This window comes from Phaethon lepturus, unplaced genomic scaffold (genome assembly GCF_000687285.1).
Source record: "Phaethon lepturus isolate BGI_N335 unplaced genomic scaffold, ASM68728v1 scaffold27615, whole genome shotgun sequence".
NCBI classification, from domain to species: Eukaryota; Metazoa; Chordata; class Aves; order Phaethontiformes; family Phaethontidae; genus Phaethon; species Phaethon lepturus.
Genome location: NW_010538796.1, coordinates 1,205 through 19,584, shown reverse-complemented (window position 1 = coordinate 19,584; position 18,380 = coordinate 1,205). Strand labels below are relative to the sequence as shown.

The following is an 18,380-nucleotide window of genomic DNA, read 5'->3' as shown; positions in this document are numbered from 1 at the left end:
CAGTGTCCAAATGATTTTTAATCAAGTGGAGGCTGATCATGCATGTAGGGAGCACATTTAACGGAGATGCTGTAACGATCTCAGAAAATTATAAACTTAAATGCAGTTTAGATCTGCATACTAATGAAGAGATGCCTATATAGGCTTCTGGACAACTGTGGTTAAAAGAAATAAAAAATGTTGATCTACTGCAGTGCAGAGTTTCATTATCCAGTTACACAAAGTATTAAGCATCTCATCATAACTAAAGCATTTTTGTCATTTATCTCACGTAGATTTTTTTTTTTCTGAGTTTAACCCTAGCTCTTTATGCTTTATGGTAATTCCCCTGGGAGTAATTACTAGATTTCCACAGCGGTAATTCTGGTAGCATAAAAGCATGTAATCTCAGCCTTGCTCCCTCCATCATAACGAAGATTTTGCCTAGAAACTTACTTTTTCCCCTTCACATTATTTAAAATATGACACATGATCAATAACATAAAACTGCAGAAAACTTTCTCATATGATAATTCTATTGATTTTTAAAAGAAATTATTAAACTACTGTTAAGACCAAGTTCATCAATACAATCCGAGTCCTTTGTTGCCCCCTCCTGAGTAGGACAAATCAATCAGGGTCTCCTGGTTAGCATAACCAGCTTCCTGGAGCTATTGCACACTCTGAAAACATACCGAATAGCCATTTTATACCCTGTTGTTCTCTCCTTGCTCTCACATCCACCCGCACGCATCCCCACAGCTCCAAATCACACCCTTCTCCGGAATCTTCTCTGTTGCTTTGTACATTCCCAAAGACCTCCATCTCCACTCTCTTTCATGTGCTCCCTCAGTTTGCTTCTTCCTACGCCATCAGGTTCCTTTGCAAAATAATTAATGCAATTTTAGAGAAGACATACTGTATTTTTCACAGATAACAGAGACAGAATGCTAAATTGTGTTAAATGCTGAATTTCTTTCCTCTTTGATGACAGCAGTATATCTGCAAATTAGCACCTCTGCTCAGACTGTACTTTTAACAACGGGACTTTACTACTAACTAGTTCTCTGCAAGGCAAAGCAGGCTCCTGGTAGAAGGTGAAAGGGGAAAGCCAAGAAAAGCCTCCCGAGCTTCCTCTGAAAGCAAAGCTGCTTCTCCAGAGGGATCACTGGCTCTTGTTTGAAAAATCTTCTCTCGTACTCCGATGCCCTTAAGACCTGTGCCATAGTTGCAGTAAAATCCCTCCCCAAGCGACCTTGCATATACCTGAATTTCTCTTTCGCTTCCAGTGATCCCACCAATGCCCTCACCAGAGGGCCCCCACCACAAGCTGGCAACTTGTGCTGCCACCAGGAGCTGCTCCTGCACCCAAGTGCTTGGAGCGAGGAATCTCTTCTGTGGCAGAGACGGACGGTAAATCTGGCAGTATGGGAGCGGCCATTAGGGAGGTACACCACGGGTATCTGCAGCCAGACAGGGGATTCTTTAGAGTTTCTTGACGAAGGTCATGTAAAATGTTAACGGATTTGGTTGTGTTCAAGGGACACTGCAGCATGTGTGTAGGTCCTAGACGATACTCTGATTATCCACCCCTGCAACAAGTGAGAAAAAGCCTTCAAAAATTCAGGTTGATAAGACTCAAATTTAATACATTCTGCAAAATGCACTCTTCTTTATATGGAACAGGAGATTCAAAACATTTGCAGAAGTTTATGCTAAAGAAATGGCTGAACACTGTGGAAGAATTACAGAATATGGAGCTATGCACAGCCTAAATCAAGACACACTTAGCATGGTGGAGCACACTAGCCCCAGCAGATCCGTTACTCCCCACTCAGCAGTCACAAACACTTCTTTACTGACAGAAACATTCATCCGCAACATTCCTAAGACCTACTGGTGTTTGCAAGTTGCTGGATTTTCCTGAGAGTAGGAATTAATGTGTGCCTGCATTTGACAATGTTATTTCAAGTCCAAGACAGGTTACAGATAATTTATAAATCTCCCTGAAAAATAATGCTCTTTCTGGAGGTGCTTAGATCTATTCAATAGCCATGTAACTCGATGGCCTGAGAAATTGCTTTCTACAAATTGTTTTATTTTAAAAATATTTTTTTATATGTATTTCAAAGGCTTATTTACAGTAAGTACAATTATTAACTCTGTTCGGTACACGGGCAGATGTACAGATCAGCACATGCACGTACCTTTCAGGTTAATGTTATTTTAAGCTGCTTACATAGTTCCAAAATCCAAGATTTGTCCCAGTTGACATGGCTCGAACAGGTGTAATAGGAAAAACAAATGCGTTACAGATCAGAACAACATCAAAAGTATTCACCAGTTGTTCTGTGTCCACAGTTAACAAGCCTATCTTCTAACAATTTACACTGTACGTATCACTGTAATACAGGAGCATCTAACAAACGCTTGCACCAAAAATTAGCAGATTCTTCTAAACAGGTGAAACTTGATATACTGAACTCTGAAAAGCATTCACTTTTCATCATGTTTAAAAAATAAAATTACGGCATGTCTTTGGCTCCCTTCCAAGTGCTGAATTCAGACTCCTGTGCATGCACCCAGCTCCCATTAAAAGCAATGAGAGATGCCAGACACTGTCCATTTGGCCTTCGCTAAATGAAAAGAACGACCGGAGAAAAAAAAACAGAGAGGAAAAGAAAAAAGCAGATTTCACTAGAGGTTACACAGCAACAGAGTACAACTCAGGAACCCTGACTACCTTCCCCCACATGCTTCTGAGTACATTCACTGTGGGGAATTAGGGCAAACTGGGGAAGAGGCAGTGACATTGATTAGAAAGCAAAATGGATGAGGAAGCAGTGACATTATAGTGGGTCAAAAATAGACAACATAGGAAGAGAAGAAGAACGAAAATTGAGAATAACAGACAAAAAATAGTGAAAGCTACCATCAGAAAGGAAGTAAGATGATGTGATGCAAAACCAAGCATAAATAACAGGAGATGCACTGATGAGAGGCATTTTTCAGACATGTTAAATAGCTGATTGTCAAAATATTTTCAGTAAATACACAGACGCCGCATTTGGCTCTAGTATGTGTATTTACTACTGCATACAATGGCCTGGCTGGTAGGCTAATGTTGAGGGAAGACAACTCTTCTCTTTACTCCTCATCCATCCTAGCCCTAATCACATTTGCAGCTGCCTCAAAAATATTATCACAGAGCATTAGTTACTGACTGCGCTTGGTAAAATGCAAAAGACAGCTGTGATCATGCCCTCAAGAGTTTTGAAAATAATTACTTTAAATTCCATAGAAAAGCTGTATAAAGACTTGAGACTCGCCATAGGGCAGACTCTTCAAAAATACACTGCTGAAGTTGCTGGCACTTACAGCATGAACGAGAAAGGTGCTGTGACTGTCTGAGAATCAGATACCTCACATCTAGGTGACAACCAGCAGCTCACCAGTGGAGTCCAGCACAGCCAATATGGCCCTGCCTCCCAGGATAGAGGTGGGCTTGGAACAGGAGACTGGAATGGACATTAAGGAAAAAAAGAAGGGAATGTGGAAGACAGCAAGAATGGGTGTCCAACCTCCTGAGCCCTATCTGTCCTTTCTGAAATTTACTAAACACTCCAATAAGCTAAAATTGCAGAGAGATGTTTTTCCCTGCTGTTGGACTATTTTGCATAGGCTAAACCAGGCACAAGCACATCCTTATCCTTAAAATTCTAAAAGTATTCTCCACAGGCTTCAGATAAAACTACCTCCCAACCAAACCCATCTTCCTGACTACCAAACCCCCTCCTTCCAGGGCTCTATAAAAATCAAACCTGTCTGCCACACTTTATTCCCCCAAAACAGCATTTATCAAAGCTTCATTTTTAAAATCTGACTGTTGTGAAACTACTGCTAAAGGGGATATAATGGGGCCCTGGTCTCAGCAGTTGCACCTATGCATCTGGAGAGGGACCAGGCAGAAGCCCTGCTGGTGGCACTGACAAAATTCATCCTGGAGGGCACCAGAACAGATGGATCCACAAAGCAGAGGGATGAATCCACCCCCATGTCCTACAACAGCTCAACATCAGCACTAATCAAATCAGAAAAAAAATGCACACAGAAGAGGTTGCTTTGCTTTTTCATCCCTCAGTACTCAAGCCTTTTGCATTCCACTTCCGAGCCCCAGTCTTGGAAAAAGCCATCAACTGTCCACATCCTCCATCGCTTGCCAACTACAGCCAACTACAGGGATCTGCATCCCTGCAGGACTGTGTCCCCTGAGGAGGATAAAAGAGGCAGAGAAGGGGCATCATGAGCTGCGGCCACAGATCTGCTCGATGTGGTAGATCTCCTTGGGACAGTCAGCAGACAAGATGAGAGGCGCATCCTCTGTTATCACAACATCATCCTCAATGCGCACACCAATGCCACGAAACCTCTCTGGGGCACTCGCATCATCCTCAGGGATGTAAATGCCTGAAAGAAGGAAGGGAATTAAAACACACAACACTCTCCATAACAACACCTTTCCCTTACTGCACCACCATGAGAGCAGGGTTGGATCTTCAGCAACATAACATGAGTTTGATCCTGAAAATTTTTAATAAGGAAAGCTACTCTCTTTCCCCTCACTCATGGCAGCTGGTGGGCAAAGAAAGGAAAGTGAACTTCAGTGCCTACAGACACTAGCGTGTTAATAAAAACTTCCACAATTACAGCTGGCCTTTCCACACTTCTTGCTTTCAATGCTATGTTCACAATAATGATTTTAACAATGTTCTGAATAGAGAAAGAGAAGAGCCAAGCATTAAATATCAGTCTCCAGCTGACAGCTCCAAATCCAGTGACAAGCAGAAAGAAAGATTCATCGTGAAATGCCTAATTTGCAAAGCTAAATTGTGAATGCCTGTAATTGCAGACTGCAGTGCTTGAGACTTGCACTACTAGTGACTGGTAGCATTTCAGTCACAGTAACACAGACCACAGCACAAGTGAATTTAGCTTGGTTCTCTGCACTGCTATTGACCTGTGCTGCTGTGGGTCAAACATGAGCAGTCTGAGGTCTATGCTACTCTGCCTCCTGCTGCACAGACTCTTTCTGAGACTTTGCTGCCACAATTTGTAACCTTGTCTGTGTCTGGGAGGGAAGTAAGGTTTCCTAATACTGTAATGATTTTGGGAGGGGAATAACTTAAAGTTTTCTAATATTGCAATTCTCAATTTCACCAGAAAGAACCTGAATGCTTTGGTCTGAGGGCTGAACTATTCAAAGCGGTACTGTTATGCTCAGTGCCTTCATGTTTTTGTCCACCAGTGACTGCATATCTTCTTACCTGGTTCAATGGTTATCACCATGCCTGGCTGAAGTGGGAGCGATCGGGATACATCTGGGGTATCATGAACATCCATGCCTAAGTAATGGCCCACATGATGTGGGCAGTACTTTCGAACAGCCTAGCAGAAGACAAAACAAGTGTCAGAGTTAAACACAGCACAACCTCTTGTTCCAATAGAAAAGATGGGGAGAAGAGGCAGAATAGTTATGTGCTTAATTAGCAATCTTACTGCCATGACTAGGTCACCAGGGACTGTCTTCCATTTACCAGAACTGGATGACCCTCAAAACCCACCAGTACCAGGTGCCTATTATGAGCATATTGCAGACTGCCTTTCCCCCTCACTGAAAAGAACAGCCCAAGCCCATCATTACCTCAGCATGTCAGGCAAGACTCCAGTTTTCAGCTCACTGAGCTTTGCTGCCCCAACCCTTTCCATCCCTTAAACATCCAAGCCCTGCATTGGTCCCATCAGCAGATGCTGACAACCGGCAGCAAGCTGATACAGCTGCTGCGTGATGTGGCAAAGAGGTCTCCTATGTACGATGGAGTGGACGCTGTGCCGATTTCACTCAGCAGCAACAGCAGGATTTTAATCCACCTCTACAAGACACTGCCACTGCCTCTCCTTGCACCATCCTAATCCCTCTCTTCTCCAGAGAAGACAGCACGAATCAAAGAGCTAATTCCTTCTGTGCCTCACACTCCTCACATTCACTGGGGACTGAGCTGCAGATGTTGGTCTTATCTGGCTGTATTGCCGCCTGCCAAGAAAAACCAGGTTGATGGCCTCTGTTCACAGGTGAGAACATGTGCTGTTATTGTACTGACACTGTAGGACAATTAAATCTGGCAAAAATCTGTACTACTGCCAAAGGGGTAGTTCTGTCACCTGGTTCTGCTACCCTTCTTGTATTGACACCAGCAATCATGCAGGTTTGAGTGGGACCAGATAAACTTCTCAAAACGCAAACCAATCCTATTTTATCTGCAGGTTCAGCTCCTAAGGCAGACCAGTTCCCCAGTCTGCTCACCAGGTAGCTCTGTGAATCCCAATACTGGCACAAAATGGTGCAGAAGAGACAGCAGGTGCAGCAACTGAGAAGAACAGGCTGCATCTTTTTGTGGCACTGCAGATTTATGCTATGTTAAAAAGATCACAAAACTATGACCAATTGCCTACAGCCAGCACTGGACCCAGAATTTTGTGTTAGTGCCAATGTCTCTGTAGGTCCCTTCAGACTGTCTGTATTCTAAAGCTGCATCTACACTAACAAGCAGCGCAGACCAATGGGAATGGCGCTGCAAAGTGAAATAGCAAATGCTGAGGAGCAAACAGTCACACTATGTACATGTAAGACTGGAGGGTTACTTCAGACCAAATTGTGTGCTGAGTCGTTGAAACACATCTTCACGTTTAGCCTTGTCTGAGAGAAACAGAACAGGGAAGTGATTGTGTCCCTGTACTTGGCGCTGGTGAGGCCGTACCTCAAATACTGTGTTTTGGGCCTCTCACTACAAGAAGGACACTGAGGTGCTGAAGCGTGTCCAGAGAAGGGCAACGAAGCTGGTGAGGGGTCTGAAGCACAAGTCTTATGAGGAGCAGCTGAGGGAACTGGGGTTGTTCAATCTGGAGAAAAGGAGGCTGAGGGGAGACATTATTGCTCTCTACAACTACCTGAAAGGGGCTTGTGGTGAGGTGGGCGTTGGTCTCTTCTCCCAAGTAACTAGCAATAAGATGAGAAGAAATGGCCTCAAGTTGCACCAGGGGAGGTTTAGGCTGTATATTAGGAAAAATTTCCTTACTGAGAGAGCCATCAAGCATTGGAACAGGCTGCCCAGGGAGGTGGTGGAGTCACCATCCCTTGAAGTATTCAAAAAGCGTGTAGACATGGCACTTTGGGACATGGTTTAGTGGACATGGTGGTGTTGGGTTGATGGTTGGACTTGATGATCTTAAAGGTCTTTTCCAACCTTAATGATTCTGTGATTTTGTGAAATCCAGTCCTGTGATGAGACCAGCCCACAACATGAATTAAAGCACAGTGCGTGACAACACCTAGAAGATATATCTCAAAAGCACATTCCTGAGACAAAGCAAAGCCACTAACATAACCCAAGGAGGAAACAGTCAGGCCTAGTCAGAGGGAAGCTGGAGTAAAAAAAAACTTCAAGTACCTTGAAGAAGGGGCTGTCAGTGATGCTGCTCTTTAGGATCCCCAGCTCTTTCAGTTTCTGTCCAATAAGGCTCAGCATGAGGCTGTAGATATTTTCTAGACTCATGCCTGGGGAGCAGAGGCTCAGGCAGGACTTCTGGATATCCAAGACAGCCTGGTATAGTTCTGCTTGGGGTTTAGTGAACCTAAAAACCATTGAGAAAAGGAAGAAATGACATTTATCACAACTAAACCTCTACCCAGAGCCTGTTTCGGGGACAGATTCAGTTCAGTGTTGGAGCAGGGAAAGTCAGAAATTAAAACAACTGACTCCTTATATGAAATGCCAGTCAAGGCATCACTGCAACATGCCCTTCAATACACTGGATAGAGGTAGGGTTTCTCAGCTGACAACCTAACCTCAAAGCAAGGCAGGAACAAAAATGCACTTGAGCCAAAACATAAAGGAATGAAACACACAACCACAGGGACATCACACCAGCAAATTCACAACTGACAAAGACATGTACAGGCCAACTAGACTCCTGTTTTCTTACACACAGTCAGCCACAGCTGAATGCACAAAAGCCCTCTCTGCACTTTAAGCATACTGCAATAGCTGAAAATAGCAGTAATCACACATATTCACTCAGTAATTAATGAGGCAGTGGGGAATACAGCTTCTCATGCTGGAAGATTAGTTTATATAATTTGATTACTCTGAAGGACCACAGAATGGGACACATTAAAACTACTTATATGGAGATTAAACACACATACACACAATCCATCAATTATTTAAGAGCTTCTATAAGTTCTTCAAAATAGTCTTATCGCAGCATACCTTCCATTGACGGGCCAGGTACGTGTGATGTCACTTACGTAGCAGGAAGACTCACATCCACCATCTAGCAAGACCAGTTCACCATCCTGGAGAATGACAGGAAAAAATGCCCTGTGGGTCAGTCCAGCTATTAACTGAATTGACTTTTTTGGCTGAAAGCAGGAAAGGAGATTATGTATTTATTTTTGCAAATCAGCTGCAGAGATGTGAATTCCTTTTGCAGAACAACACCCCAGGTGCTGCAGTTTATAAATAGGCTATTCTAGTCAGATTGTTTGTCTGTAAGGTAGTCTCTGACTGTTATGTTTATCTAGAGCCCAAACTCTTAACACACTGATTTTCAAACAATTTGGAGTAAAAAAAGACATTTTCCTTGAACTGTTCTGCACTCTGAGACATCACTCCCATTCACACCTGGATCATTTACTCCAGCAAATTACACCAGTGACTCCTCTCACTAGTAGTTCTCTGCTAGTGACTAAGACAGAAGGGTTTTGCAACAAAAACATAGATTTCTGCGCTACCCATCTTCCCTGTTCTCTTCTGGGACTTTCTTGATTGGTCTAAGATATACTTCTGAATCTGCCTGGTGATGAAGAAAAAAACTTTTCAAGATGTGAACCTCCAATTCACTTCAGCAAAACTGTTCCACGTCAATTAAATCACTGACTGCACCTCTTCCAAAAAGCCACGCAAAAAAGACAAAGGGCCAGGAACAAAACCACTGCGTTGCTTTCCCTCCTTAAAGGGGCTAACAACAAATAGAGCAGTGAGATCTGTAAAAAGTTTGGATTAAATCCTCTATGGATTTACACTACATGTAATCCAAGGCCTTTTATCAAGATTCACTCCACAGATCCATGACTCTGCCAGCAGCCATGATGCAGAATGACAAGGAATAATTTTTGCATGTTAAGGGAAAAAATAAGAAGCCAAATTTCACTGATAGCACAACAACACTGCTAGCTATTATCATTGTGTACAGTTAAGTGCCACAAACACTTACACAGTAGATAAACTACCAGTGAGTAGATCTCACTATCCCACTGAAGAGACAGGCCATTAACTATGCATTTAAATTATATTTTTAACTTTTTCAGAATAGCTGGTACAATTATTTAAGTAAAATATGAAATTATAGCACCTGCCCTCTTCCAAGCAATTTAACAAGCTAAGTAACAATTTATTGGATAAAGGAATTCAGCCTGTGCTTTGATTGTTCAGTAAGTGCCTTATGTCATGCATCTTGTCCTCTTTAAAGTTCAGTCCACTAAGTGGTGGACTGAATGAAGTCCACATGAGGCCATAAGCAGCCTTCAGATACCTTCCAAATTAGACAATTTGTTAGCCTATTTGGCAACAAGAGCTGTAGGAAGTAGCACACAAAGGAAAAGAAAGAGTCAAGTTTATGGATTTAACCTCCTACTTAACAGTTTTGAAAAAAACAAGTGACAGTCATTTAACTGAACAACTTTAACAGAAGCAAATGGAGTTACATGAGCACGCCTGACCTTGGATGACAGTACAACAAAGGAGGCTTCCTTCTGCCAAAATCAGCCTGTCATATCTTTTGTATGTCTGTCTCTGCAGATCATTTCAAGGTCGGCTAGCATGCCAGCTTCAAGAAAAGACAATGCTAGTGGGAAAGTTTCATCCTGCATTAAGACAGAGGAAAAATATGCTCCTCTGAAAAGTGAATAGTAAGTAGAGCAGTGGGGGAATACTGCTCCTGAAAATACTTATCTGAATCTAAAGGTGTATTGTCAGGAAAGCTGGAGAGGATTCAATTGAATAATATGAATCTTCAAAATATGGCAAGACATGTTCATTTACCTACAGCCACCTAATCCACTTCTCAACATCTAACTGATCATTTCCCTCCTTGTTCTTCTTCCCTGCTTTGCTGGCCTACACAGAGTCCAAAATGCTTTTCAGCTTTGCCAGAGCAGGAATTCACTATTACACCTTACGTTGCAAAGCAAGGCCAAGCAATGCAAGTGACAGTAGAAGACCCCTGCCCGGTGCCTTCACTCTGCCTGCTGCACTGGTCCCTCTCTTTTGTGAGGTTAGCAATCCACCCAGCACTGCACACTGCTGCACATAGTGCGGGAGCAGACATGCTCACTACATGAAGTTATTTGCAAGCTTGTCTGCAAGTCCTTCCACTGTTCAGAAAATACTGCAGAAAGTGCAAAGAGGAGAGAAAAAGACTAGACAGAGTGAAGTTAATCTTTCACTGACAGTAAGACCAACCAGGGCAGGACTCCTTTCCCCTGCTCGCTTGAAAATATATACTTCAGTGTTTTGATCTGTTCAGTCAAAACAAAGAGCAGCTGGGGGACACATATGGGGACAGTGTGTCACAGCACTGCATTTTAAGTTACTGGACAGCATATGGTTTACCTTGATGAGCTGATTGTTCTTCACATAGTGCAAAGTGTTTGATCTATTGCCACCAGCAACAACAGGGGGGTAGGCCAAGATGTCAGCACCACGAGCCCGGCACTCGAATTCAAACTGGAATACCAATTCAGAGAGGAGGAGACTGTTAGTGCCATTCAGGTGATTAACTGCCCTGGGGCTATTATAATTCATGTCCTACAACTGTTTTCTTAATTTGTACGACACAGAATGAAACTGGAAAGTGAGTTCACTAAATGAAAGCAGCCTTGAAGGTTTTCCAAGAACTGGAGGAAAAAATACAGAACTATCCACTCAAGAGAGTGTTTTAAGCCTGCATCTGGTCTCATGGAAGCTCTTTCTGGTGCAAGCTGTTCAATGCTGTATCAAACATTCATTACGTTGTCATAAATCCAGGTGAGGATTTGTTCTTATATAAAGTAATGCTCTTAGTTGCCATACAACTTTGTGAATTTTCAAAAATCCTAAATGTCAGCATGACAACAGCCGTGTTTTGCTGTTGCCTTTTAAAATTACAAAGTACCAGCATATTTACAGCACACACTATTTTCATGACTGCGTTGAACTAAGAAGGTTTGAAAGCATGCACTACCTTGATCTCTGAGGGGAAAAAACCAACAAAAAAAGGCACTATAAACCTCAAGATCTTTACCCTTCTTGAATGATGAGCTGAGGAAAGCATGGAAATTAATAAACTTACATCTGTAGAGACCTTTTATATCCTCAATATTAGTAACACGTCTTTTCTATAATTACCAAAACCATGTGGAACAGAAAACTCTAGGATGCCTACATGTAGTAAAGTAGGTTTTATGATCCTGATCTGAACTGAAAAATTTATCTGTAAAATACACTGTAATTAAAATGATTTTCTTTACAAGTCAGTGCTGCTGCTCAATGCCATGTCAGCACAGGCCCATCTACGTCATTACAGAGGGTGAAATTCTGCTGATGTTTCTCAAACAGGCATCTCACTGCAATTCTTTACAAAAGGCCATGCCAAATGTGCTGGCCAATTAGTCCCTATTTTGTAACTGAGAGACATCTACACTGCTTCAAGATAGCTGTGGTAATCTGACATAGTAAGAGGCGAGAGTCAAGAAATGCAGGCTTTACAAATAGGTGTTATAACTACTTAAATTCTGTACAATAGAACTGTATTATAGAATAATATACTAACTGTATCTCTGATTGTTTAGCAGGTTTTGTATTTAAATACAGTAGAAAAAGACATCAATAGCAGATAAACTTAGACAACCACTAAATTCCTTCAATAAGGGTATGGGAAGTACACTTGAAGAATTCCTCACATTGACTTTTCTGCATGTCCTAGGAACCACAAGAGTTGGGTGAAGGAGGAATGTGCTACAGTGGGAGGCACATTATAGAGGGATCTGACATATGTCATTTCCTGGAAGGATGACCAACATCCAGCCCTTCTATCTCATCTCCAACCATGAAGTACTCACCTTTGCATATAGAAAGGCTTCATCCACTGGGGATTTGCTGGCAAACATTGTCTCTATGAAAGCCTATGAAAAGCAAGGACCTTTCAGTTAGCAAAGGAGCCTGAACTTGAGAGAAGCTCTTTTTTTTAACCTGTTGTCTTTTGAGGAAGGCCTAAAATCATCTGGCCCAGAACATAGGAGCCAGAAGCAGCTGAAAATGCAGAATGCTGTCAAGACTAGAACCAATTAAGCTCTGTTTCCCATGCAACTGTATTTAGGGGATGACTGACTGTTTTTTGAAAAAGGATTCGATGATTGAAGCTGATCCCATGGGTTGGCATTTTACAAATTGTCTCACCTATGGGTTCCCTTCCTTTAGAGAAGGACAAGCTGTGCCTCTCCTAATTGGCTATCTATCTTAATATATTTACAAAAATATAACTGCATTTGAGGTTATCTGTCAGGTTGGTTTAAAATTGGCCAATGAGTTCAAAAGGTATTTGAGGGATAAGGGGGAATTCAGAGACATATACAGGCAATGTGTTCCCAAAAATCCAGTTTCCTCAAAAGCAACAGGATAAATGAGAAAGCAAATGGCATGGGGAAGGAGAGGAGAAGTTGGGAAGAGAGTAAAGAGGCTACCCCTGTTCCTGAATAGATACTGCTTTTAAACAAATCTAACTGCTGCTGGCTTTTCTTCGTTGGAGTTACACTAAGTGAGAAGCTGGTAGTCCAAGCAGTCTTCCTGTTTTCCTCATCTTGTGGAGGGAGCTGAGCTGAGCCCAGCCAATGGTTGAGACATAGCAGTTCAGTAAATTAGACCAAAGCTATCCTTCCAATCCATGTCTCCCCATCAACAACCCTCTCCCCTTTCTTCTTTAAAGGAATGGACTCGTTCATTTGGAGAGCACACGACCCCATACCTCTGCTGTCAGCCGTCCAGCTATCTTCATCCTTTCAATCTCTGCAGGAGATTTGATCAGCCGAAGGTTTTGCACCAGATGTCGGATGCCCTGGATGTGTTTTTTGTTCCGAGCTTTTATCTCAGCCAGGGGCTGCATGTAGTCAGAGTGCAGCTCTGTATGCACTGGTTTCGTCAAATCATACCAAACAACATTTGACTCACCTGGAATACAAAACAAAAACTGACACAGACGAAGATAAATGTAGAAATTTCCTCCCCATTCGGAATAAATTCAATCCTCCTAAATTAGACCTGTTGCTGTATTTGAGAAATTAATTTCATCTGAATCTGCATTTACAGACCATATAAACACTTTAACTGTTACAGAATACTAGCAATCTCTAAAAAACCTGGAAGATTATCAATGCATAGCATGTAGATTTGACAAATACCCACTTCCATGCAAATATTTGGTTTTATGAACATCACTGAATGTATCTTGCACAGATACACTCAGGGTTTGCATATCAAAGTTGCATTTGTGTAAGCTAAGTAGCCATTGCACTGCAGTGGTGCATGTTCTTAATCACTCTCTCACGTAGCCTGTCCCCTCTGACGCTATAAGCCAATTTACCTTTTACCCATCGCATGGAATCAGGGTCATTATCAACTACACTTCAGAACATCTTTGGGGAACAACTGCTTATTTCAGCCATTCAGAGAAGATAAACTTACTCAGGACAAACATACTAACCTATGTGGAAATTTATTTAGAACATCAGTACCCACTTTCTCCCCACAGGACCATTTTAAATGGGAATGAGTAGAAAAGCCATGCTGAGTCCCAGGTAAGGTTTACCTAGCTCCTCCTTCTTTGGTGACAGCAGCCATTAGTAGGTGCTTCCAAAAAGTCTCTAATAAACAGGGGATTTATGAAAGAGTATTTGCCCTAGCACATCCTCTCCACTTCCGGTTTCTTTATTTTGAGGCTCCATCTTCATAACGGCGATTAACTGCGGACCTTTTCCCCAATGGAAACTTTTGAATCCATTTATACTTTTAACATTCCAAACCCTCCACGAATGATTTACAACTTAAAACTTACAAGGTGTCAAAACCTGCCATCTGATCATTCTATTCAGTGTTCCCTTTGTTTGTAAATTATGAAAAATAGCAACTAATCATTGCTACTCATCCTCTCTGCACTTGCCATAACCATACACATCTCACATGCCTTACTCTCCCTTTTCCCATCTTCAAACTGAGCAGGTTTGTCCAGCATGCCTCTCATACACACTCCATACTTTTGATCATCCTTGTTGCCCTTTCTTTTCTACTTTCAATATATGCTTTTTTGAAACAAAATAACTAGAATCTGAGATGGTACTTAAGACTCCAGCATTCACTCTATTTATTTGTGTAATTCCACAAGCACTCGCCCTTTTTATATTGTCATCAGCCTTCAACTTCGTTTTATAATGCATTTAAGTTCATGCTGGATTATAAGTATTGAGGCTACAGGCTGATGTTAGATGCAAAAGAACGTATCTAAAGGACAATAATGTTTGTATTTCAAGAGTAAGTTAACATGCAGCTAAAAAAGGTGAGTGAACTAATAACCTCCCTGTGTGGATCATTTTCCAAGTCTATTATGAATAAAATACCTTCAAGTTTCCTATACTTCATCTGGTTCTGGGTCTATCAGCAAAAAGATATGACTAAAACAGTAACACAGTTTGCAATACTCTCTTGCTTATCCTGTTCACAGATGCACACACTGGCATTCACAAGAAATTCAGAGGGGAGGAAAAACTATTCTTTTCAGAACCACATTTCCATTGGTAACCCTCAAGAAGTTAACAAGAACTTCCAAATGCCTTTGACATACTGTCATGCACCCTGCACCTCCCCAAGTTCATGGCCATCTCGAATTGGCGTCACAGACCACCTGCCAAACCCTAACCATCCAGACCCTCCAAACCACGTCTCATCTCATTCCCCCTCCGTTTTTTGTTACCTTTCAGCTTGGCCACCAAGTGCCTGAACTCCTCGATGGTGTAAGCTTCATCTACTCCTGTGAGAGCAATTGCCCCATCTGTGCCTGATCTGGGCCCATCCCACAGCTCTCGGCTTGGATCTCTCTGGGGCACAAAAAGTATGGCCTTGTGGGAGGGCAGCGCTTTGCCAGGAATGCTCTGCAGCACCAGGATGCTGTCAGGCTCCTGGAACCCACAGAGGTACAGGAAGTTAGTGTCCTGGTGGAAAATGTAGGGGATGTCATTGCTCATGTAGTACGTGGGGTTGGACAGCAGAATCACTGTGTGGTCCAATCCATTCCAGCCATGGGCTTCCTTCTGGATCAATGCCATCAGTTTGTGTCGGCGAAGAGCATATTCCACCTGTGACAATCCTGGGGTTACCTCTCCTGTGAATACAAAACAAATCAGATCGAGAAATTCAAGACACTCGTGACGTTTTACTAGTCATATGCCTGATTTCTGCCTACTCCCTGATGCCTTTCATATGCATGGCTTTGTTGTGCCCCCTCATTAGCCTCTCCATTGCTCTGACGCATCTCTTCAGCTTCCATCCCTACAGCACATCCTCACTCAATCTGCTCCTCCACCATGCTAAGACAGAAATTTATTTTAACAAATCAGATTTTCTGTTATGTATTTCTGGGCAAAGGCAGAAATCACAAAACCTGGTAGATTTAGACAAACATACAAAACAGGTATCAGTTTTCAGAAAGATGTGCAAAAAAAGGGGAAGGGGCAAGGCAAACTGGACTTTGACTACTGAAAACTGATGGGTTTTATAGCATCTGGACATTGAACAGAAGATTACCTTCTGAGGTTGAGCATTAATTTCCTCAGATAAAGCTAGAATGTCTATTCAAATACACACTAAGTCAACACATAAAGTAAATAGTTCTAAACCATACGGGGCGGATTGAGTGTTACTGGGAGATCAGGCAGAAACACAGACGTTGTAACCAGTCTAACCAGTCACAAGATTCCAGGTAGAAAGAAACCATGAACTGCAGGCTGGCGGCAGACTCCGATTAAGAAGGAATCTTCTCCAGGGCAGATGTAGCTTTTCTCAATAATTAACAATTCAGATTTTTCTAAAGTTAAATACTATATTCCTAGTGACTCTAACTAAACAAATGATCTCTTAGATAAAGTATATTTTAAACTGCTCTAGTCATGAAGGATACGAAGTACAGCGATCAAGATACTCATCAAAACCGGACTGAAGTTGAAAGAACAACCAACTACAGCTTAAGTATGCATTTTTAAAAATGTGAGACTCCTTAACTATGATTTAAATTAATACATGAGCCTTAATCAGTACTTTGATTAAATATCCTATTTTAACATAGATTGCATTTTCATACTGTTAACTTTGTACTTTCATATTTTCTTCCTCTTTAATATATTGCACAGTGGCAATTCTAGAATAAAAATTGAAATTTGACTTGTACTGTAAGTGGATTCTTGCATGGATGGGGTAGGAGGGGAAAGTTCTATCCATAATGTTTTTCCTTGACAAAAGAGAGTTTAACAAAATCACATATGTTGTATTTGCGTTAAACTTTACACCGTTTCAACACCATATATCCTCAACACCTATTTGGTGCAAAAGTCTCTTTTCTTTTTAAGAAAAAAAACCCAAAACTGCAATTTTTTTTTTTTTACTCTGTAGATCTAGAAATGACAGAGAACACAGAAACTGTTTTAATGCAATCTGATCCCACATTTCTGCAATGTAACACTGTGAATTTTCTGTGCTCTGCTGCATTCTCGTCAGCTTTCTAAGTACCACAAACAGTCCAGTGAAGTTTAGAAGTTGCAGTAGGGTGGAACATGGTAATCTCGTTTGTCTTCTGACTGCAAGGCCTGGAAATTCTTTGCCTTAGAGACGTTTGCTTTTTAAAACAATAATTGCAATTAAAATGTATTGTATTATTTTAAGGAAAACACCACTCCTTTATTAAATGGAAAATTACTATGGGCAGCTAGAATTAATCTCCAGTGTTTCAGCTGTGAGAACTTTTAAAGTGTCAGTCTCATTTACTATGAGCTGTTAATCAGCACCCTGAGCAACTTGATCTAATATTGAAGTTAGCTCTGCTTTGAGCAGAGGGTGGACCTAGTAACTTCCCAAGGTCCCTTCTGACATGAATTATTCTACAGGTAAATATGTAAATGCACGGTTATATATTCATCTGTTCTCTCTGTATACCTATCTATGGAAAAAGAAGACAGTACCAGAATGTTTTCCTGGACAGATTCTTGAATAATTTTACTTCCTTTTAAGACTTAATCATGGTCCTCTCATACCTATATGCACATTTTCATTCATCTCATAAAACTGCACAACCTCAGCTTCTCTTTCATCACTACCATCTAACTTTATAGCCACAAGCCTCTTTTCCTCACAGCTTGAATACTCTTCTGAAGGGGGCGTGTTCTTTAGGTGTCCATCTCTCAGTCCCGATCTCCTTTTCTGAATGACACCTTTATTTTGTGACACACAAGACATTAGATACGAAGCATTCTGGAAGTTCAGCTTGCACAAAGGACTCTCCCTTAATATAAATTGTATTTTATTTGCAGGACAATGAGCTCCCAAAATGCCACTGCCATGAAAGGTCTGCAGAACTGAAGTAAGTGACAACGAGCACCCCATGAGAAAAAGGTAACATCTGAAGCCTATTTTTGGAATCAATATCATCTCAGACAAGGAAATGAACTACTAAATATAATTACTGCCTAATGAAGGTAATCATAAACAGCTGAAATCACAGACACCTGTATGATGCAGCAAATCAATACTCTGTCCTACACATCTCAGAAAAATAGAGGCAGGAAAGAATACCAATGATTGGCTCATACAGGGTCTGAACCTAACCTGGTTTGAGAAGGTGTGGGTGTGTGAAGGGGCTGGGCTGGCCCAAATACCGGTTTGGAATCTTCTTCTGCTGGGCAGGCTGGATGGAAAATCTTCGGAGAGCACATAACTTGCAAACTAGAGGGAAAAGAAAATGCACCATGTCAAGGTAAAAAACCTTTCCAGTTAGAAAACTGCAGAATTATACTCCAGTCATCTGACTTGTAGTAGCATTCATTCACCTTATATGACATAAATATCCCTCTTCAACTTCCCAATTCGTTGTGTACCACAATAGCTTATGAAACAATGTGCATACAATGCCACTAATGATCAAATATTCATAAAACAGTTTGAAAGAAATTAGCATATGCTAAACCTGACAATCCAGCAAGAAAACTCAGG

At 41.5% G+C, this 18,380-nt stretch overlaps 1 protein-coding gene across 1 annotated transcript; it reads right to left on the bottom strand.

The window, feature by feature from the left end:
* Window positions 1–4,006: 4,006 nt before the first annotated feature.
* Window positions 4,007–18,109, bottom strand: XPNPEP3 (X-prolyl aminopeptidase (aminopeptidase P) 3, putative). Its single transcript, XM_010286946.1, has 9 exons — window positions 17,997–18,109; window positions 15,097–15,504; window positions 13,099–13,301; window positions 12,197–12,259; window positions 10,710–10,823; window positions 8,307–8,392; window positions 7,485–7,668; window positions 5,304–5,424; window positions 4,007–4,446 (listed from the first exon to the last, which is right to left on the bottom strand). The coding sequence occupies exons 2-9, from the start codon at window positions 15,446–15,448 to the stop codon at window positions 4,280–4,282; spliced, it is 1,290 nt and encodes a 429-aa protein (XP_010285248.1). The 5' UTR covers window positions 15,449–15,504; window positions 17,997–18,109; the 3' UTR covers window positions 4,007–4,279.
* Window positions 18,110–18,380: the final 271 nt, after the last annotated feature.

Bases quoted from the DNA above. Each gene is read 5' to 3' on its own strand.
- XPNPEP3 (XM_010286946.1), bottom strand. From the start codon at position 15,448: ATGGCATTGATCCAGAAGGAAGCCCATGGCTGGAATGGATTGGACCAC. The intron at 5,425-7,484 runs GTACTTGAAGTT...GTCTTCTGCTAG, and splicing joins CTGACAGCCCCTTCTTCAAG to GCTGTTCGAAAGTACTGCCC. The intron at 4,447-5,303 runs GTAAGAAGATAT...TCCTTCTTTCAG, and splicing joins GGTGATAACCATTGAACCAG to GCATTTACATCCCTGAGGAT.